Source organism: Salvelinus namaycush, chromosome 24 (assembly GCF_016432855.1).
Source record: "Salvelinus namaycush isolate Seneca chromosome 24, SaNama_1.0, whole genome shotgun sequence".
Lineage (NCBI taxonomy): Eukaryota > Metazoa > Chordata > Actinopteri > Salmoniformes > Salmonidae > Salvelinus > Salvelinus namaycush.
The window spans coordinates 78,488-100,778 of NC_052330.1; the positions used below are offsets into that span (position 1 = coordinate 78,488).

Genomic DNA, 22,291 nt, shown 5'->3' on the forward strand with positions numbered 1-22,291 from the left:
AAATATTGTTTGTCTTTTCTTATCTGCTAAGCCTTTATAATTTGAACTGGCTATACCTATTTCACATTTGACCGTTCTGATTGGAACATATGTCAGTGATGGCTTTGGTATGCAGATAAGGCTGTTTTTCTAGTGCCTGAAGAGTCAAATTTCTCCTTGAAAGTGGTGGGTTGGGTTCCAGGAAAAGAGCCTTTTTCAAGATGGAATGAGGAAATCCATATGTGGTTGTTTGACTGGGGAGGTGAGTAGGACAACAGGAGAATGACTATCCAAACCAATTTGACTTTTCTTGACCATTCTGTTTGTAGAGTATGGTAGGCCAAAGAATACAAACCCATCGTGCCTACTATACTTAAAGCATTTGTAAGTTCAGATACATTTTACCTACCGTAAATTTGGACACAGCTTTCACCCTATGTGACTCCTCCAAAGCTCTGTGTGTGGTGACTTTACAAGTTTGCCGCAAACTGTAATGGTGCACGGGGTCATTCATGTTGCGAGATTGTCGTCACACTTTGACAACACGAACCCTCGTTTGTTTCTAACAAAGAATATAGAGCGGCAGATGAGGGTGGTGAATTAGGGAGGCTGTGTTTTAGTTTTCCCATGCCTGAACAAGCTGTCATTGTTAGCCTGAGCCAGTTTGCTCTAGAATGTTGTGGGCCTGACAATGGGACTGTAGCCCTGGTTCCACAGTGATGGGGAAATGGGCTGGACAGAGCTTGTGTCCCAAATGGCATCCTATTGCCTATATATGGGCCCTGGCCTTAGGTAGTGCGCTGTATAGGGAATAGGGTATCATTTGGGACACAGGCAGAATGTCAGTCCATTTCCCTCAGGCACTCATGTAGAACAATCTGGAAGAGAACGGTCTATCAGGCTTTGCCAAACCAAAACATAAACCCAGAGGGGACCCAGGACCGAGTTTCAGAAACACTGGTCTGAATGATGGCTGTACAAATTAGGTCCATTTGGAGGACCATTATAGGTCCAGTTTGTCATAATGAACCTGTACAGACAAAGATATGGCTATAATGGATTTCTGAAATCCGATTGAAAATGTCACAGCAACTCAGTTTGCAGTTACTGTATCTATGAAATCAAACCTTTTCCCATTATTCTATTCCTATGCCGTTTACCCTGAAGTGATTTATGTGATCCACTTACTCAGAGAAAGTGTGAAATGGCAGGGATATGTATGTATGTGTGAGTGTGTGCATGCGTGTGTGACAATGTACAGTATATGCGAACACTATGCTCAAACCTTCTGTTCTCTCACAGCACCTTCGCAGTTTGGCCCAGAGGCGTCGTTCCGCCCCGTCCCTGGCTTTTGAGAAGGCTCTGGGCAGCATGCCATGGTCCTCCATCAGGTGAGTTTGCTCTGCTCCTCTCTACTCTGTTATCACAGTAGTATCTGCTGCCACCACCCGTCCCAGGGGGCAGTAGAAAGCCCCTCCACTCACAGCCAGCTGCCATTTTGTCAGATTCAATAGATACAAATTGGATAAAAAGATTTCAATGGAAAGAAATAGGATAGAAAGATGTTTCGAACTTCAATGGATAGACATACCTCTTATTGGTTACAATCTTTTTGTTTGAATTTTATCACTTTGATACACATTTATGAACTTCGCTTCTAAACCACCCTCATTTACATGTGAAAAGACTTGGCTTATTCATTACCGTTGAACTATTTCTTCAAAAGCAAAGCACAAAGAGTAATTCCAAGAGACATGTCATTTACACAAGAACACATTATTTTACTCACACTCTAAACATTATTTCACAGCCTTTCATACATACAGTACATGACATACAGTACCAGTCAAAAGTTTGGACAATTACTGATTCAAGGGTTTTTCTTTATTTTTACTATTTGCTACATTGTAGAATAATAGTGAAGAAATTAAAACTATGAAATAACACATGGAATCATGTAGTAACCAAAAAAGTGTGAAACAAAACAAAATATATTTTATATTTGAGGTTCTTCAAATAGCCACCCTTTGCCTTGATGACAGCTTTGTGCACTCCTGGCACTCTCTCAACCAGCTTCATGAGGTAGTCACCTGGAATGCATTTCAATTAGCATGTTGATATAGAATTTTGTGATCAATTTACATAAATTTCAATTATCCTTATCGGTCTGCAACCCAGAGTGTGTAAAGTTCTGGTTTAAATGAAATAGACAGAATTCCCAGCTCACAATTAGTCAAACCCAGTTTTATTCACGAGAGCTCTACCGTTCATATACAAAGATGTTTCTTTTATAACATACTTCTAACCTATGCACACACATAGCTCTCCTAATGTTAGTGTGTATCTTCTCTACAATTCTCACAACAGTTTCTCACTACCCAGCTGACAGTTCCAGTCCCCCCCAGATAGGACAGGGAACACCACTCCAGGTTTCCTCTATCTTATCTTCCCAGAGTTATAGCTGGGTCGGTTCAACCATAGTTTAATTGTTTCTAGGTGTTTTCTTAAGCATACACACATCACTATCCCAGTCTAACCTAATTGGATTTATGTTTAATACTTTTAATTACTCCTTATCCATGCTACATAACCTCTAATCCCTAATGGTTAAGTTTCCGGGTAGAATTATTTAATAATTTATATTAAACCTTATAAACTCTTATCACAGGTGCGACTTGTTAAGTTAGTTTATGGAATTTCTTAATGCGTTTGAGCCAGTCAGTTGTGACTAGGTAGGGGTGGTATACAGAAGAGAGCCCTATTTGGTGAAAGACCAAGTCCATATGGCAAGAACAGCTCAAATAAGCAAAGAGAAATGACAGTCCATCATTTCTTTGACTGACCTTCATGTCTTAATCAGGAAAATGTCAAGAACTTTGAAAGTTTTCCTAAGTGCAGCCGCAAAAACCATCAAGCGCTATGATGAAACTGGTTCTCATGAGAACCGCCACAGGACAGGAAGACCCAGAGTTACCTCTGCTGCAGAGGATAAGTTCATTAGTTACCAGCCTCAGAAATTGCAGCCCAAATAGATGCTTCACTGAGTTCAAGTAACAGACACATCTCAACATCAACTGTTCAGAGGAGACTGCGTGAATCAGGCCTTCATGGTTGAATTGTTGCAAAGAAACCACTACTAAAGGTCACCAATAAGAGACTTGCTAAGGGCCAAGAAACACGAGCAATGGACATTAGATGGGTGGAAATCTGTCCTTTGGTCTGAGTCCAAATTTGAGATTTTTGGTTCCAACCGCCGTGTCTTTGTGAGACGCAGAGTTGGTGAATGGATGATCTCGGCATGTGTGGTTCCCACCGTGAAGCATGGAGGAGAAGGTGTGATTGTTTGGGGGTGCTTTGCTGTTGCTGATTTAGAATTCAAGGCACACTTAACCAGCATGGCTACCACAGCATTTTGCAGCAATACACCATCCCATCTGGTTTGCCCTTAGTCCCACTATCATTTGTTTTCAGCAGGACAATGACCCAAAACACACCTCCAGGTTGTGTAAGGGCTATTTGACCAAGAAGGAGTGTTGGAATGCTGCATCAGATGACTTGGCCACCCAATTGAGATGGTTTGGGATGAGTTGTACCGCAGAATGAAGGAAAAGCAGCCAACAAGTGCTCAGCATACGTGGGAACTCCTTCAAGACTGTTGGAAAAGAATTCCAGGTGAAGCTGGTTGAGAGAATGCCAAGCGTGTGTGAAGCTGTCAACAAGGCAAAGGGTTGCTTCTTTGAAGAATCTCAAAACATTTTGATATGTTTAACACTTTTTGTGGTTACTACATGATTCCATGTGTTAATCGTTTTGATGTCTTCACCATTCTACAATGTAAAAAATTAAAAAACCCTTGAATGAGTAGGTGTCAACTTTTGACTGGTACTGTACGAACAAACATAAGATCAAACTTCCCCCTGCTGTGACCACTAGTTGAATGGTGTCACTATGCCTCCCAATGACACCTCAGTCGGTGTAAAGGGGGCTGCAACGCCCACTCTCTATGGTAACTGGGGACACAGATCTGGCAGCTGTTGTCTAAACCCACTCTGGGCTCCCTCATCACTCCCAATGTTCAAGACTAGGGGAACTCTGTTTCTTCACACAGATTAGGGGGGATGGAAAATGAAATCAGAAAACAAACAAGTGTGGGGTTGTGAGGACTGGCAAAGATACCAAAAAAAAAAGTGATATTTACTTTGTGTTAATGAACCATATTAAATATCAGGACATGGGGGAATAATCTAACCCCAGCAATAACTGACTGTCCCATCACATGACATATTCAAGGTCAGTCTTCGAACATAACGTGATCTTCCCAGCCTGTGGTTCAAGGGATTCGTAGTAAAAGCAATCCATATAAGGTTGATCTAATGTGGCTCACATTAATACAGTACTTTGACAACTGGTTGCTGACAACTATACCCATTTTTTTTTTCTTCTCATATCGAACACTACCCAGTAGTGGAAAAATGACAAGTGAAAGTCACCCAGTAAACTACTAATTGAGAAATTATTTGGTTTAAAATGTAAGTATCAAAAGTAAAATTACTTATATTAAGTAAACCAGACGCCACTATTTTATTTTTTATTTCCAGATAGCCAGGGGCACACTCCAACAACCAGACATAATTTACAAACGACGCATGTGATTCAACCTGAACAGCGGCAGTATGGATGACCAGGGATGTTCTCTTGTAAAAGTGCATTATTTTGTCAATTTCTGTCCTGCTAAGCATTCAAAATGTAACGAATACTTCTGGGTATGGGGTAAAAAGTACATTTATTTTCTTTAGGAATGTAGTGAAGTAACGTAAAAAGTTGTCAAATATAAATAGTAGGGCCTTCTGAGTGGTGCAGCGGTCTAAGGTTGTTGATCCCAGTTTGTGTCACAGCCGGCCGTGGCCGAGAGACCCACGAGCCGGCGCACAATTGGCCCAGCGTCATCCGGGTTAGGGAATGGTTTGGCCAGCCGCGTTTTCGTTGTCCCATCGCATTCTAGCGACTCCTTGTGGCGGGCCGGGTGGCTACAAGATGACTTTGGTCACCAGCTGGACGGTGTTTCCTCCGACACATTGGTGCGTCGGGCATCCGGGTTAAGCGAGCAGTGTCAAGAAGCACTGCAGCTTAGCAGGGTTGTGTTTTAGTGGATGCATGGTTCTGACCTTCACCTCTCCTGAGTCCGTAGGGGAGTTGCAGCGATGGGACAAGACTGTAACAACTACCAATTGGGGAGAAAAGTGGTAAAAATATATATTAATAGTAAAAATACAAAAATATATACCCCAAAAAACTACTTAGGTAGTAATTTCAAGTATTTTTACTTAAGTACTTTACACCATTGACACTACCCATCCATACCATCTCAAATTCAACCAATGTTTTACAAATGTTTTTTTAAACAATTTATAAACTATACAAAAAATGAACAGTTTATAAAAATACTTATAAACCCTTTCATAAAGTATAGTGTTATGACAATATATATGGTTTCATCACGTGGATTCATTTATGTAATTTTCCATATGACTGAATGATGTCTGGAATAAAAATCAGTCTTTGATCAGCCCCAACAGTAGTTCACACCAAGACCACCACGGCTACAAACGGACAGGTGGGGGAGTCCACTCCAACCAGACAACTTAACTTCATCAGAGACGTCACACTCCCACCCGTTCAACACTCAAGCAAGTGAACCCTAAGCTACAGTGAGGGGGCGGAGGATGCTAGTTTCACTACAGTGGGTGGGACAAGCGTCTTTGACGTAGAACATATCAGACATGGAAATATGATCTGTAAGCCTATGCTGATAATGTTGAAGTATGCTAAGTAGTGATGTCGTGTAGGCACTGTTGTGGTAAGGCCAAGTAGGTCGGAGAGTCCCTCTGTGATATCGATTTGAATATCTGTACAAAAAACACATTGAAAGAGGGACATGAAGACATAAGTTCCACATAGAATACAATGTGAATTCTCAAAACCATTTCTCTAATGCTATTTACTTCATGTTCATAAAAGATAAATAGTAGTTAGCCATAACTTATACGTTTTCCATAAATGCACAAAGCATGGGAATGATACTGAATGTTTTAGTTTATACTGTAAAACATTATGTAATGAGTGAATATATTTCTCAAGAAGATTAACAACATTGTAAAATGTTAATTGCTACTTGTTTTCCGTGAGATAGAACAAGCAACGTCTTTATTGTTAAATAATGATTGTGGGAGGCAAGAAAAAGGTATAAAGGTCAGAGGGAAACTGAGAAGGGTGTTTGAGTGTGAGGGAGGTGAGAGTTCTAACCTCATCTGATGTGTAATATAAAATAACAAACTTTAATACGAAAACTGTCGTTCAAAGCCACACACCATTCCAAAGTCCTTAAATGCATTTGATATCCTTTTTATAGATTTCATACAACATGCCCTTGTGAGAGTCATATCAACAGGCTGGAAGCCAATTGTCATGTGTGCTCGGCCTCTAGGTCACCAGACTGCTCGTTATGGCGCACACCTGTCACCATCGTTACGTGCATCAGACTCACCTGGACTCCATCACCTCCCTGATTACCTTCCCTATATATGTCACTCCCTTTGGTTCCTTCCCCAGGCGTTATTGTTTCTGTTTCTTGTCTGTGTGCTGTTCGTGTTTCTTGTTTTGTGTTGTATTTATTTATTAAAGCACTCACTCACTCCCTGAACTTGCTTCCCGACTCAGCGCACATCGTTACACCAATATGAAGATAATTGCATTGGCTCAATATGTATTTGCTCTACGTTTTGCATAAGTGGTCATCTCATTCTGTCTAAGTTCAAGAAAAAATAAATGTCTGCACTCTGGTATGCTCCCATGGTGATTTAATCAGACACACACAAAAGCCAACTTTTTGATTCAAGTTGGATCTTCGTCAGGTTATCCGAAACATTGTCTTTGTGTCTAATTAAGTCTCCATAGGAGCATACCAGATTTGCTGATACAATTTGTTTTCTTTGATACGTTCTTCTGTCCTGTTGGATGTGGCTGTGCATATTTTTAAATGTGTTCTCTTTATACATTACCATACACAATAGTTTCATCTGTTGCTGGCCCTAAAACAACCAAGTGGACAAAACGGGGCAAATTTGGTTGAAATTGTCATAACCATTTTTGTCCATTGGGAAATATGTGATACAATTTCCAGTATACATCACAACAACCTCTCAGTAATGAAAACCTGTGTAAAGCCCATGTTCAGTAGTGTTAACACACCCAGTGCTGTTACATTCGTGCCTCCCCACCGGAGATCGGGGTTCAATCCCTGTGTCCTCCTTTCCTCATTCCCATTTACTTCTGTGCTGTCTAAATAAAGCATAAAAATACTGTCGATCTGAATAGTGGTCATATGGCGAAAACTGACCCTTAAATACACGCACCATGCAGGCACACAAACATAGTTCCTCCATAGTTCTGACCCCCACTCTCTCTACCTTAGGGAGGAGGCTCCGTGCTGGGTGTCGGTGGAGCAATGCCCTTTCGTCCTGGGTCTTAGCAGTGAGAATGCGGAGCTGGTCCTGGACGCCTGTGTTCAGATCACAGAAGGCATGAAGACCAGAAGGAGACAACTCTTCCTCTTCAGCGACGTGATCGCAATCACCATGCTCAAGTAAGATATGGAACATGATAAGAACACAAACCAACACATAAACTCAGCAAAAAAAGAAACGTCCCTTTTTCAGGACACTGTCTTTCAAAGATAATTCATAAAAATCCAAATAACTTCACAGATCTTCATTGTAAAGGGTTTAAACACTGTTTCCCATGCTTGTTCAATGAACCATAAGCAATTAATGAACATGCACATGTGGAACGGTCGGTAAGACACTAACAGCTAACAGACGGTAGGCAATTAAGGTCACAGTTGTGAAAACTTAAGACACTAAAGAGGCCTGTCTACTGACTCTGAAAAACACTAAAAGAAAGATGCCCAGGGTCCCTGCTCATCTGCGTGAACGTGCCTTAGACATGCTGCAAGGAGGCATGAGGACTGCAGATGTGGCCAGGGCAATAAATTGCAATGTCCGTACTGTGAGACACCTGCGACAGCACTACAGGGAGACGGGATGGACAGCTAATCGTCCTTGCAGTGGCAGACCATGTGTTAACAACACCTGCACCGGATCGGTACATCCGAACATCACACCTGCGGGACAGGTACAGGCTGGCAACAACAACTGCCCGAGTTACACCAGGAACGCACAATCCCTCCATCAGTGCTCAGACTGTCCGCAATAGGCTGAGAGAGGCTGGACTGAGGGCTTGTAGGCCTGTTGTAAGGCAGGTCCTCACCAGACATCACCGACCAGAACGTCGCCTATGGGCACAAACCCACCGTCGCTGGACCAGACAGGACTGGCAAAAAGTGCACTTTACTGACGAGTTGCAGTTTCGTCTCACAAGGGGTGATGGTCGGATTTGCGTTTATCGTCGAAGGAATGAGTGTTACACCGAGCCCTGGAGCGGGATCGATTTGGATGTGGAGGGTCCGTCATGCTCTGGGGCGGTGTGTCAAAGCATCATCGGACTGAGCTTGTTGTCATTGCAGGCAATTTCAACGTTGTGCGTTACAGGGAAGACATCCTCCTCCCTCATGTGGTACCCTTCCTGCAGGTTCATCCTGACATGACCCTCCAGCATGACAATGCCACCAGCCATACTGCTCGTTCTGTGTGTGATTTCCTGCAAGACAGGAATGTTAGTGTTCTGCCATGGCCAGCGAAGAGCCCGGATCTCAATCCCATTTAGCACATCTGGGACCCGTTGGGTCGGAGGGTGAGGGCTAGGGCATTTCCCACCAGAAATGTCCGGGAACTTGCAGGTGCCTTGGTGGAAGAGTGAGGTAACATCTCACAGCAAGAACGGGCAAATCTGGTGCAGTCCTTGCGGAGGAGATGCACTGCAGTACTTAATGCAGCTGGTGGCCACACCATATACTGACTGTTACTTTTGACCCCCCCTTTGTTCAGGGACACATTATTCCATTGCTGTTAGTCACATGTCTCTGGAACTTGTTCAGTTTATGTTTCAGTTGTTGAATCTTGTTATGTTCATACAAATATTTACACATGTTAAGTTTGATGAAAATAAATGCAGAGGAGGTTTCTTTTTTTTGCTGAGTTTATATATACTGTCTGTATAGGAACACACACAGACACCACATAGATTGTCTGAGTTTTGCCTTCAGAGAGCAGAACTGATTAACCTCCATTTCCTCTCCCCAAAGTCCTTTACTCTCTCTTCTCCTTCCCACCCTCCATTAATTCTGCATCCTAAGTGGTAATCTATATAGCCCAGCTCATATGGAGGGAATAGGGTGCCAGGCGTACCGGTTTGTGTCAAGAACTGCAACGCAGTTCAAGAATGGTCCACCACCCAAAGGACATCCAGCCAACTTGACTCAACTGTGGAAGCATTGGAGTCAACATGGGCCAGCATGCCTGTGGAACGCGTTCGACACCTTGTAGAGTCCATGCCCCGACAAATTGAGGCTGTTCTGACATCACACTTGTGACTGAAGACAGATCCTCAATTACAGTTGATGCTAGGCTTTACACAAGATCACGTTCCCTCAACAAGGCCTACAGTAAGTGTGTGGGTCTATGGATCCACACGCGACAAGGTGACAGTTTCAACATTGTAGCTAATCAAAAGTGGTGAACTAGGCCTTGAGCGAGTGCCTTACTACTCACGAGCTGACAAGTAGACAGACAGACACAGGAAGCTGATCATGGAACACAATGCATTCGTAAAGAGAGAGAAATCAGATCATTTCCTGTTTCTGAGGGATAAGCAAACAATCATTGATTTAGAAATAGATGACAATAATGAGGAATACATTAGTACCTATAGCAACCATTGGGATAGAGAAGTGGATCATGCAGGTTTCTCGGCTTGATGAGCTGAGATACAGTCCTCAACCTGCTAGCCCTCATATACCATCCATGATCACGTAATCCTCTCTCTCTCTCTCTCTCTCTCTCTCTCTCTCTCTCTCTCTCTCTCTCTCTCTCTCTCTTTCTCTCTTTCTCTCTTTCTCTCTCTTTCTCTCTCTCTCTCTTTCTTTATCTCTCTCTTTCTTTCTTTCTTTCTTTCTTTCTCTCTTTCTCTCTTTCTCTCTCTCTCTTTCTCTCTCTCTCTTTCTCTCATATTTAGGTCCAGTGCTAGCTACCGTCTGAAGCACAGGGTGAGTCTGGAAGATCTGTGGCTTTATGGCTTTGAGGAGGAAGAGGGAGGAGGGGGAGAGATTGACCTCAGGACGTCCCTGGTCCTGGCCTGGCCCCTTGCCTTCTGTGTGGTGTCCTTCCAGTGAGCAACAGCCATCCTCTGTGTGCATACATGAGTGCATACTCATACATGTGCACACACACACACACAGATACTCAGGCAGACACACACACACACACACACACACACACACACACACACACACACACGCACAAATGTTAACTCAATGAGAAACATCTCTCACTCTTCGTTCTCCACGTAGACAACAAATAACAAGTCAAGTTTCTCTTTGTTTTCTCACTACTGACATTACTGAACAATGACTTGGTTAAAGGTTAGCCACTACTGAGCAGTACATTCAGTTTACTGGCATTTCAGAGAAAGGCTATTACAGTGTGAGGATAATGGAGTCAACCTAACTCTAACATCCATAATTCAAATTCATGATTCATATGAACTGTTCCTTCAAGTAAAGTTTGACCCATTTGGTTGTCCTGGGAGATATACTGTGCACAAGCTAAAGCCATATGTATCCTTGGATTGACCTAAAAACATATTGAGTTTCTTAAAGGCCCAGTGCAGTCAAAAACGTGATTTTTGTGTTTTATATATATTTACACACTATGAGGTTGGAATATTATTGTGAATTTGTGAAAATTATGATAATATCCTTCTAGTGTAAGAGCTGTTTGAAAAGTCCCCCTGAAATTTCAGCCTGTTTTGGTGGGATGGAGTTTTGGCCTTGAATGGTGACATCACTATTCGGTAAATTAGTTAATAGACCAATAAGAAACAGAGTTCCGAGCCTCTCTGTCAATAACAGCAAACTTTCCGTTTTCCCCTCCCCATTCAACATTCTGGCTTGAGAAATTGCCCTTTGCCAAGAAGCTATTGTTGTTTCTTTTTGACCCTTTTAATCATAGTAAGGTACTTTACTGTTACCCAGAAATTATTTCATATTGAGATAAAAACAGCTGCATTGGACCTGGTTTGGATGGTTTCCATAAGATTATAAATGAAATAGGGAAATGAGAACAGTCTACACCATCACAAGATAACGGCTGGTGAAAGAGGAAGTGTTGAAGCTGACCACCAGACCTAGGATCACATGTCAGGGGCTTTACAGCACTGGACTTTATCAGGAAGACTGTCTTTGAAATATAGAGGGAGTGTTGAAATGGTCACAAATAGACAAACAGACACCACATTGAATAAAACAATTGAACGGGAATGGAATAGTGATTGAATAACAATGAGTGTCTGTTTTGATCAGTAATAATAGCTATCCCTCGTTGGTGTAGATATGGGTCATTTAGTCATGTTACTGGGGTCTGAGTCATGGACTCCCACAGTTTCTTCTCAAGCAAACAGTCAAATAAGACTGTTAGAACGTTGTTGGCTAGAGTCATTCTTAGAGTCTGTGGTTCAACAGTTTATTGCATTACAGATTACCAGTAAGCACCAACAGTATATGAGCTGGTCTATCCGTATAGTGTCTGTAATCAAAATGTAGGCACAACCAAAGATGAAAGAATAGACCCGGGAAAAATAAATACAAAATATGCACTTTTACTATCATCTATACAGGTGAGTGAGGGTTAGTTTAAGTTAGAGTCTACCTCATGTCTCTTTCCACATGGCGACAACAGCAACAGCCCCAACACATAGAGGAAGTGGAAGGTGTTTTGGTCGGGGCCGCCATGACACTGCTTCCTGTCCCCATGACTGAGCTAGAGTTTCCATCGCTCTAGTTAAAAGAGCCAGAAGGCGTGCTGTGTCTCTTTAGTCAGTCTGTCTGTCCATCCGTGTGTTTGCTTCGTTCCTCTTTCACTGTGGATTAGTAACTCCCATGCTGTTATTTTGCCTGCAGCTCACCTGAGGTAAAAGAACGCTGGTTGGATACTCTTCACAGGTAAACACTACTATTATCTCCATATATAATACAAATGCCACTTGATTGAGCCATAATGGGTTACTGGGTTGTACCATATTATACTATATGAAGATAGGCATTATGTGTAATAACTTGCAGTATCAATGGGACTGTACTGCTAATGTCATTCAATTAGATATAATAATTATTGAAGGACTGTGAATAGAATTAGTATTATAAGCATACCTGTGTTGGAGATGGGAACTGTATTTTAGTGAATATTACAATATTCTTCATTATGTCAGAACTTATAGTTCAATATAGAATATAGTTCCAACATTCTGTTCTGTCACACAATTGTTAATGGTTATCATTCTTTTCACTCATATTCAAGTTAAGATTTGATCATATTCAGAATATCCATTTGATCCTCTTTTAGAACACACCCCGCAACACACTCACACACACGCACGCGTGCACGCATGCACACACACAACGGCAAACACACCCTTTTGACACATACAGAGAGCGGTTGTGTAGAGACCACATGTACGACAACATCCATCTAACTAGGGAGTAGTCACTCTCTATTATGGCTCGCGAGAATAACTAGGGACTGACTGGAGATCAGTGAAGTATTTGTATATAGACATATATATTTGATGTATGTATTTTCCTCATTCCAGGAAGATTAAAGCAGCAAAAGAAAGGGCAGGTTCTACCACACCAGCCCCAAGTGTCCTGATGAAGGTGCTGAGCGGCAGTATCACAGTAAGTCTATCGCTTAGGCCATGTCCCAAATGGCAACCTATTTCCCTATACAGTGCACTACTTTTGACCTGGGCCCATAGGGTAAGTAGTGCACTATAGGGAACAGGATGCCATTTTGGATGCAGCTTTATCCTACTCTCCAGTGTGCTAAATTTACAGAACCAGCTATCAGAACACCTGAAACAGAGAAGAAAACGGTGAACTTTATTACCATAGCGCATACTTTGTAGACTGTAGTCATAGTCCCTGATACATCACCCAGATTCTTGTTACCAAAGGCGGTGATGGCAGATACTGTAGAAGCGATGGTTATACTTTCACCTGTGTCCAGCCAGTCCTTGATATCGAGATACCAGTGTTTAGCTCGGTCATTGATATCAAGATATCATTGTATTGCACCGTATACAGCCAATTTAGAGCATTGACTTGCATTCTATCTCTTGCTCTCATGTTGATGGCTCTTAAGGCTCTGAAGAGGCATATTACCTCTATAAAGCGCCACCATCAGTAAAGACGGAGTATCGGACATTCTTTTGCAGCGCCATTCAAGCATAATAGGCTTTTGTTTGACACCATTCAAATTGTACTTATAGAATTGGAATGAGCACACATTGACCTTTGCCTAATATGTAGTATAATTGCTTCCGGAAGGAGTCACAACTTTCATCTGCACTATACATAATAATCTCTCTCTCTTCGTTTCAGGCTAAAACAGGAGTGGGCATGGAGCCTTCTATCAAGTTTTTGCTTGATGTGAGTTCTGTACAGTACACTTTCTGCTTCTTTCATCCATGTGTCAACTGTTCTGGTTCAACATGTGTTGGGGAGAAACACCTTGTATGAGGTTATATGAGGCTTCTTTTTGAGGGTTTATGGGGGAATTCAGACCGCTGCAATCTGTTTATCAAACAGAAGCGCTTATAACACAAGTGTATGCATTGTAACAGTTTATTGATACTGTACAGTGATTGTGCTTTTTTAAGGAGGGTTTGTGTTGTTTCCTTCAAGTGGAGGACCTTGTGGTGTTCTTGAGGGGACATTAGTTTGAAAGTGGTGGGCTTTTTTGATGGGTGTTATTGAAGGGTAAATTGTTTGGGTGATTGGGGAGGGAGAGGAGGAGGGAGAGGGGGCGGGTTAGATCATTTACCACCCCGCACCTTCACAGGAAACAGGCATGCAAACAGAGGGTGTGGCTCCCCTGCCACATGTTCCTCATACATGCTCATGATTACATCTCCTGTTTTGCATTTCCAGAGTGACACAAAGATCCCCGCCGTGCCCAGCTGTGTAACACAGCCCATTGGTGAGTTTGAAAAACAACATCTCTGTACCACAAGGTTGGTTAAGGGCCCACAGTGTGTATATATGTGTGTGCCAACTTAGACAGAGAAAATAATTCAAACCGTAGGAGAGAGAGAGAAACAGGACACACCAATGATCCGTGTGAATGTCAAGCTAAAACAAGAACATCAACTTATATCATGTGTTTATCTCTCTCTCTCACACTCACAGTCTTTCTCATGAATGCTATTAGTACACCGTAACCCTTTATAATAGTGTATGCTATACCTACACAAATTGCCTAAATGTTTGGCTTCTTTCGTAACAGAAAATGGTAGCAACAGTAAGTGGGGCATCTTGAGGAAGTTGAGGAGAAGCTCCACCCTCACCAGCATGTCCTCCCGTCCAGACACAGACTCCAAGAGCCATCTGTTTGGACAGTCTCTCTCCAAGACCTGCCCAGAGGACGGGACTCTTCCGAAGCCTATCACAGTATGTCAATCTACCAAACTGTACCACAACTATCTTTATTCTGTAATATCTTTGTTCTGTAATATCTTTGTTCTGTATTATCTTTGTCAGATTTTCATAATTTGTACAAGGTGTGGGACTGTGGGGATTGAGTGAGAAAGAATAGACAGCTGTAATGAATCGTAGTGACAGCTATTGATTTGATCTGCACCTCATTCTACCAAGGTGTTTAGCTCAAAGGGTTTATTGACTAGGGCACTTGATCAATCAGGCCATTCAATTGTTACTAATAAGTGCAGTTAGTTACCAAAGCACTTGGTAATGGTTGCTAAGGACCTGCTTGTCTGCAACCCAACCGCAGATTGAATCTATGTAATGTTCCACTTCCAGCTGACATGCACAACGCACCGTCTGTCTCAGTCTGCCCCTGGCCTACCCCTCACAGAATAATTTAAGCATATAGGGCTCCCGAGTGGTGCAGCGGTCTAAGGAACTGCATCTCAGTGCTAGAGGCATCACTACAGACCCTGGGTAGATTCCAGGCTGAATCACAACCGGCCGTGATTGGGAGCCCCATAGGGCGGTACACAATTGGCCCAGCGTCGTCCGAGTTTGGCCTGGGTAGGCAGAGTTGCAAAGAAAAAGCCATATCTCAGACTGGCCAATAAAAATAAAAAATGAAGATGGGCAAAAGAACACAGGCACTGGACAGAGGAACTCTGCCTAGAAGGCCAGCATTCCGGAGTTGCCTCTTCACTGTTGAAGTTGAGACTGGTGTTTTGCAGGTACTATTTAATGAAGCTGCCAGTTGAGGACTTGTGAGGCGTCTGTTTCTCAAACTAGACACCAATGTACTTGTCCTCTTGCTCAGTTGTGCACCGGGGCCTCCCACTCATCTTTCTATTCTGGTTAGAGCCAGTTTGCACTGCTCTATGAAGGGAGTAGTACACAGCGTTGTATCAGATCTTCAGTTTCTTGGCAATTTCTCGCATGGAATAGCCTTCATTTTTCAGAACAAGAATAGACTGACGAGTTTCAGAAGAAAGGTCTTTGTTTCTGGCCATTTTGAGCCTGTAATCGAACCCACAAATGCTGATGCTCCAGATACTCAACTAGTCTAAAGAAGGCCAGTTGTATTACTTCTTTAATCAGAACAACAGTTTTCAGCTGTGCTAACATAATTGCAAAAGGGTTTTCTAATGATCAATTAGCCTTTTAAAATGATAAACTTGAACAAGTTCTCATTTGCAACTGCGACCTGGCCAAGATAAAGCAAAGCAGTGTGACACAGACAACAACAGAGTTGCACATGGAGTAAACAATAAACAAGCCAATAACACAATAAACAAGTCAATGACACAGTAGAAAAAAGAAAGTCTATATACAGTGTGTGCAAAAGGCATGAGGAGGTAGGCAATAAATAGGCCATAGGAGCGAATAATTGCAATTTAGCAGATTAACACTGGAGTGATAAATGAGCAGATGATGATGTGCAAGTAGAGATACTGGTGTGCAAAAGAGCAGAAAAGTAAATAAAATAAAAACAGTATGGGGATGAGGTAGGTAGATTGGGTGGGCTATTTACAGATGGACTATGTACAGCTGCAGCGATCGGTTATCTGCTCAGATAGTTGATGTTTAAAGTTGGTGAGGGAAATAAAAGTTTCCAACTTCAGTTTCCAGCTACAATAGTCATTTACAACATTAACAATGTCTACAGTGTATTTCTGATCAAATTTTCTTTCAAAAACAAGGACATTTCTAAGTGACCCCAAACTTTTGAACGATAGTGTATATATATATAAAATGTACACACACTCATCCACAGCAGGTTGTTTGACTTGTTCATGCCATTTCTCAGCCTGGTTTGACCTCTTTTCCTCCCTCCGTTCCTCTCTCCCCCCACCAGGATATATTGGTGCTGCTGTGCAAGAAAGGCCCCTCCACAGAGGGGGTGTTCAGGAAGAACGGCAACAGTAAGAACCTGAAGGCCATCAGGGAGCAGCTCGACAGTGGGACGGAGGTGGAGATGGAGTCCTTGCCCGTGGTTCTCCTGGTGGGACTACTCAAGGTAAAGAATCATCCATCTGTTCACTGATTTGTCCTTTCCTTTTCCATGTCCGTCCATCTGTCTGTCCGTCCACCTGGAGCAGGGAGACAAAGGGAGAAGCAGCTCTATGACCTCCAATTAGACCTGTTAGTGTGTTAGCACCTATTACTACTTATCAGCAGTCTTCTACTGTAATATGTTCTAACCCCCGACACCTTCCCTCCTAATTGCAGAGTTTTCTGAAGGAGCTCCCGGGCAGCCTGCTAGTGTCGGATATGTATGAGACCTGGATGAAGGCCCTGGAGACTAAGGACATCCACCACAGAAGCTTAGAGCTCAAAAGGTAAGCTACCAGCCATTAAAAAGTAAATCACCTAGAATCAGAATCAGAATTTATTTTTAATGCACCATTACCAAGTTACTACCAACTACTAATGAGCTGATGCTAGGCTAAATGTAGCGTTAGCAACTGTACCACCTGTTGAGCCATCCCCATTGGTGAACTATATTACTGTCGTACTTGTGGGGCATAATCTTATATAAAACCTACATGAGAGGCCGTAGCCGTAAACGTTATGCTAATGTAAGACTAATGTAGGCATTTTGGTTGAAAACCCCCCCCAAAAAACTCTACTTTACCATTACCGTTTAGGTGTTGCAAAGAATAGATTTTCAATTGAGTTTTTTAGAGAGTCAGACAATGAGGAAGTAGTGCCTCTACCCTCAATGTGTACACTTATTTTTTAGTTTTCTCCCCCTCTCAAAAAGAGAAGCTACAAAAACAAATTGCGAGCGGCAAACTGATCTACATTTTTTTCCTGTTCTTTCTCTCCTTCCTTCCCTTTCCACTCTCAGGGTGGTAGACAAGCTACCAGGACCTAACATACTCCTGCTGCGGAACATTCTGTGTGTGCTCCATCACATCATGGAGAGGGCAGACGCCAACAAGATGGACGCCAATAACTTGGCATTGTGCATCGCACCCACTCTGCTGCAGAAGGACACCATGTCCTTAGACGTGCAGACCGTGGAGAAGGTGAGAATCCGGTTCTGACTGGACTCTTTGAAGCTGCCAGTGTGGTTTTCATGTACCGAAAACAACTGTGTGTGTGTGTTTGTGTTTGTGTGTGGGCCTATAGTTTTGCTATGAACTCTATCCTACTGTAGTCTGCGCTGAAACAGGACTGAGTTGTTTAGCAAAAGGAAATGCCAAATCTTCACACTTTAAAGCAATGTTAATTTCAATCACTCAACCATTGTTCTAAGTAATAATAACCTTTTGTGTTCTTTGTGATGTTTCCTTTAGGTGATAGAGCTGACACAGTTTCTGATCGAGCATTGCTGTGACATCTTTGGAGAGGACATCCTGAGCCTTTTGGGAGATCCCGAAGAGGATAACTCAGGTAAGTTAACTGGGCTGCTTTAGGTGTGACTGTCTGCAATGCTACACATTCTTTCACAGAAAATAAGAACATTCTGTGAACACAGATTTCTGGGAACATGTTTCAAAAGGCTTGAAACAAAATAGAACAATGGGAATAGGAATCATACATTGTACACGGCAGCTCATCAATGTTCTCTTTCTCCTCAGATTCCGTGTCGTCACAGCAACACGATTCTGCGTATGACAGCAACGACCCAGACGCTGAGGGGGACAGTATGGGGTCCACGAAAGTAGAGGGTGAGGGGGAAAGGTGCGGCTCGTCCCCATCTCTCCTCTTTGCGTGCGGGATGCAATGCGGCTCTATCCCTTCCAACACCTTCACCAACAAGAAGCACTTCGACCGCCGCTGCTCAGAGCCAATCATCTTCACCTCTGCCGAGAAGAGGAGCCTGATTGGCCTGGCCCGTAGTAACGACGATTTCTCCGTGGAGGGGCGGGACTTTGAGGAGCATCCACTCAAGAAGCAGATCTCTGATGACTCCTTCCTGCTCCCAGAATGTGGTGTTACCAACACCAGGCATGCCACCACGCTGTCTCTCCCCAAACTCGGTGGCAGCCAGACGATGACTTGGCGGCAGCTTGACCCGTCATGCCTGTCATCCTGCTCCCTGGAGAGCGCCTCCTCCAACACATCAGAGGTCTCCCTGTTCACCAGCTCGCCGCTGACATCCCCGGCCTGCCAACACAGGGGCCAGTCCACACGCCATGCTCCCCTCTCCGCCAAACCCAGGGCAGAGCCCCCGAGGGCAGACACGACGGAAGTGGTGTCCATGAAGGTGGACAGTAAAGCCCTGATGAGGACCAAGAGCCTGGGGGCCTTTGGCTTCGCCAGGGGCAGTCTCAAGAAAGGCGACCACCAGAAGGAGAAGCCTTTCTCTTGCGGGACTCTCGAGGAGGACTCCCAGAGTGAGGTGGAGGCCCCAGTGGCCGAGGCCTCTCTCAGACAGAAGCGCCCTCTGTCTGCGGTGGAGGTCTTCCTACAGGTGGACAGCAGACTGCCCTCCCAGCCCCCTTCGTACGAGCAGGCAGTCCAGAGTGCGACTCAGCCCTCCCCACCGCATTATGGCTCCATGACTGTCAGTGCCGTCGCTGCCACTCTCAGCAGGAAGTCCCGCCCAGCCTCTATGAACGCAAACTTCCTGTACTCCTGTCCCGTCAATCAATACACAGACTGCTTCTCTCGGGGGATAGACGGTGATGATGTCACTGCAGCCCAGCAGCATTCGGTCGGGTTCCGCCAGCGAGCGATGTCTGAGTCCGTGTCAAGAGCACGCCACGAGACCCTGTCACGCCACGAGACAGCGTCACGCCACGAGACTGTGTCACGGAGGTGCAGCCAGCCCGTGTTCGAGGAGCATTCTTACACCAAGGAGTCCTACGTTTGAAGGCCTTTTTCAGACATTGTGTTTCACTTTTTTCACTTTAAAATGTACACAAATTAAAACGTGCAACTGTTAGGTTGGACTTGCTGAGTAGTACTGTTCAGAGTACAAAATGACGATATTTGACCTGAAAAGCTATTTGTAAATCGACGCCTTCTCTAGTTCATCTACAAGCAAAGCTATGTAAATAATCACAATCTGAATCTGCAGGTATAGAGGGTAACAATATGCTATTGTTGGTATTATTTCCATTGTTTTACTGTTGTTAATATACTGCTATGTACTGTGCATAAATGTATACATTTGTGAAAATGTTTTCTTCCCCGTGTCTTTTTGTATTTCTTGACTCTACAACATCTGTACTTCCACTACAATAAAGCACCTTTATGTAACATTGTGACTTTGTTCTCCAGTTCTTACGGTCGGAGCACTAAAGTCCCGTGACCTTGCAGCTCTGAGTAGAATCAATTGGTTGTTGCATCCTCAAGCATGCAGTGCCACTCAAACAACCATGTGGTAATGCAAATGCATAGACTTCAGGAAGCGTACAACACCTACCTCTGCAACATCTATCAGAGGTCAGAACATAGAGATTGTAGAGGAATGCAAATATCTGGGTGTCCTCTTGGACAATAAGCTTCAGTTGAGTAAATGTACAGACCTGATCTACAAAAAGAGCCAACAGAGACTGTACTTTCTCAAAAAGCTGGGATCTTTTAATGTAGACTGTACTATATTGACTCTGTTTTACAAATCTTTTATTGAGAGTATTTGAACTTTTTGTATTGTTTGTTGGTTTGGCAATGGCACTGTCAGCCAGAGAAATATGTTGAGAAGGATTATTACCACAGCAAGCAAGGTACTTGGAGTCAAACAGACAGGCCTGTATGAGATCTTTAAGGGCAGGGCCCTCCGCAAGGCTCACAAAATCATGTTAGACCCAAGCCATCCCCTGTACCTGGACTTTGAACTACTCCCCTCTGGGCGCAAGTATAGGGCACCCCTCAGCAGGAAAAACACAACTAGACAATAATTTGTGCCAGCTGTGATATCCCTCCTAAATAGCTCGGGCTAATGTTCCTATCGACTCCGTAAGGCCAGCAGGCTAGTCTTTAATTATATATTTTTATTTTTTTATTTCTTATAATTATTATAATTTTTGAATAATGTAACTGTTATGAAAGTTGTATTGTCAATTTTGTTTTGTATTTAAACGTGTACATGACACTGCAACAAAATTTCCCCATGGGGACAATAAAGTCAGTAAGTAAGTAAGCGATGAGCTCCCATAATTACATAAGCCATTCTGCTTTCTTAGTTCTGCCATTAGTGAACTCATTAATGAGGAACTAACTGGGTTGGCCTCAAAGGGTCGGGGCGGTGAGCGTTAGACCAGTTAGGTCCATCTTGCTCCTTCCTTTCTAGGCCAGTTATGCAACACCATCGAACATCCTTCATTGAGAGAACAGTATGTTTTGGCTGGCTGCTCGAGAAAGAGGAAGCCAGAAGCTGATCACGTGGACGGATTTGGTTTTTCTCTGAATCGCTCGTTGTTGCGGATGCCTTAAGCTGATCCGATGCCACTGCTTCCTCTCTCAACTTTTTAGTGAGAGAGATTTCCTCTCTTAGCGTTGGTCTCTAATTCATTAATGTTGTTCAGCTCTAGTAGGCTTTCATTTGCCTGCAGTACAGACTCACATAAAGTACTAAAGTATTAATTTAACTGTGGTTATTAAAGCCTTACTTATTCATGACTACTCTCACCAAGGAGGATTCATTGTCAGACTTTCCTAGATTCATTTACTACGAGCATGATTCGTTTCCTAAAATCAGATATTGACTCTTAGACCAGTAGCTAGCTGTGATGAAAAAATAGTGTACCAACCTAAGGCTCTGGACCCAAAGCTGCCAAATTTGTATCATGCCTCGGAACCTCACACTGCCCACCCGAAACGTCACATTCGTTAAAACGAAAATAATAAAAAAAAGACTGGTAAAGAGAGTTGGACGAAGACATAATGCATGCCATTTGTTTCTGGAAGTTTCTACGGACAGTGTGAATAGAATATGAATTCATGTACAGTGGGCAGTATGTATATCGTGTTTCATGACATTGATCATGCCTTCTAGAGCCCTCAGAGACTTAAGCACTTCTAATGTTCATTGTCTTGCATCAGATAGCGCAACAGTTGTCTGCACTAATGGTTGAGGGACTAGCATCGCATAGGAGTGACCCCGCCCGACACAAGACAATGTCCTGTTATAGTATATGATAAAATAACATTACAGTAGATTCATACAGCACATGACAAATCAATGTTTGGTTATGATGAACCCAACCATTATACAGTATATAAGCCATACTGACCATAGAAGACAATGGAATCAAGCACTTAGCTTGATGCAGGCTGAGGCTGAAATTGAAGCTACAGAGAAGGGGGTCAGCCAAGTTACTGTACCTGGATGCATTTAGGGCTCTATTCAATCAGATCCGCTTTAACTAACCCTTGCATAACGGTTGTTTTGGCGGTGTCGGAGGTGGAACTGTGTTAGAGCTGTCAAAACCACGTGGCTCCTGGCGTTATACCTAAAGTGGACATTGCCATCGGCTGCACAGAGTTGCATTACGAGAAATCCCATGCAGTCAAGTTTACAAGTTTGAACACTGGAATGTGAGATGTAATCTAGACCTCGATTAGGCTGATAGAAATTCTCATTATTTAGTTGAATGATTTTCAGTTTGAGCGTCATTATTTCTATATAGCCTATACTTTCTCGTT

At 43.1% G+C, this 22,291-nt stretch overlaps 1 protein-coding gene across 1 annotated transcript; it reads left to right on the forward strand.

The window, feature by feature from the left end:
- Nucleotides 1-12,040: 12,040 nt before the first annotated feature.
- On the forward strand, nucleotides 12,041-19,890 carry LOC120019449 (T-cell activation Rho GTPase-activating protein-like). Its single transcript, XM_038962742.1, has 10 exons — nucleotides 12,041-12,151; nucleotides 12,799-12,883; nucleotides 13,589-13,636; nucleotides 14,138-14,186; nucleotides 14,493-14,656; nucleotides 16,545-16,706; nucleotides 16,919-17,028; nucleotides 17,541-17,721; nucleotides 17,992-18,088; nucleotides 18,277-19,890. Exons 2-10 carry the CDS (start codon nucleotides 12,857-12,859, stop codon nucleotides 19,512-19,514), a joined length of 2,076 nt encoding a protein of 691 aa, XP_038818670.1. The 5' UTR covers nucleotides 12,041-12,151; nucleotides 12,799-12,856; the 3' UTR covers nucleotides 19,515-19,890.
- Nucleotides 19,891-22,291: the final 2,401 nt, after the last annotated feature.

Bases quoted from the DNA above. Each gene is read 5' to 3' on its own strand.
- LOC120019449 (XM_038962742.1), top strand. From the start codon at position 12,857: ATGAAGGTGCTGAGCGGCAGTATCACA. The intron at 12,884-13,588 runs GTAAGTCTATCG...TCTTCGTTTCAG, and splicing joins TGCTGAGCGGCAGTATCACA to GCTAAAACAGGAGTGGGCAT. The intron at 16,707-16,918 runs GTAAAGAATCAT...TCCTAATTGCAG, and splicing joins TCCTGGTGGGACTACTCAAG to AGTTTTCTGAAGGAGCTCCC.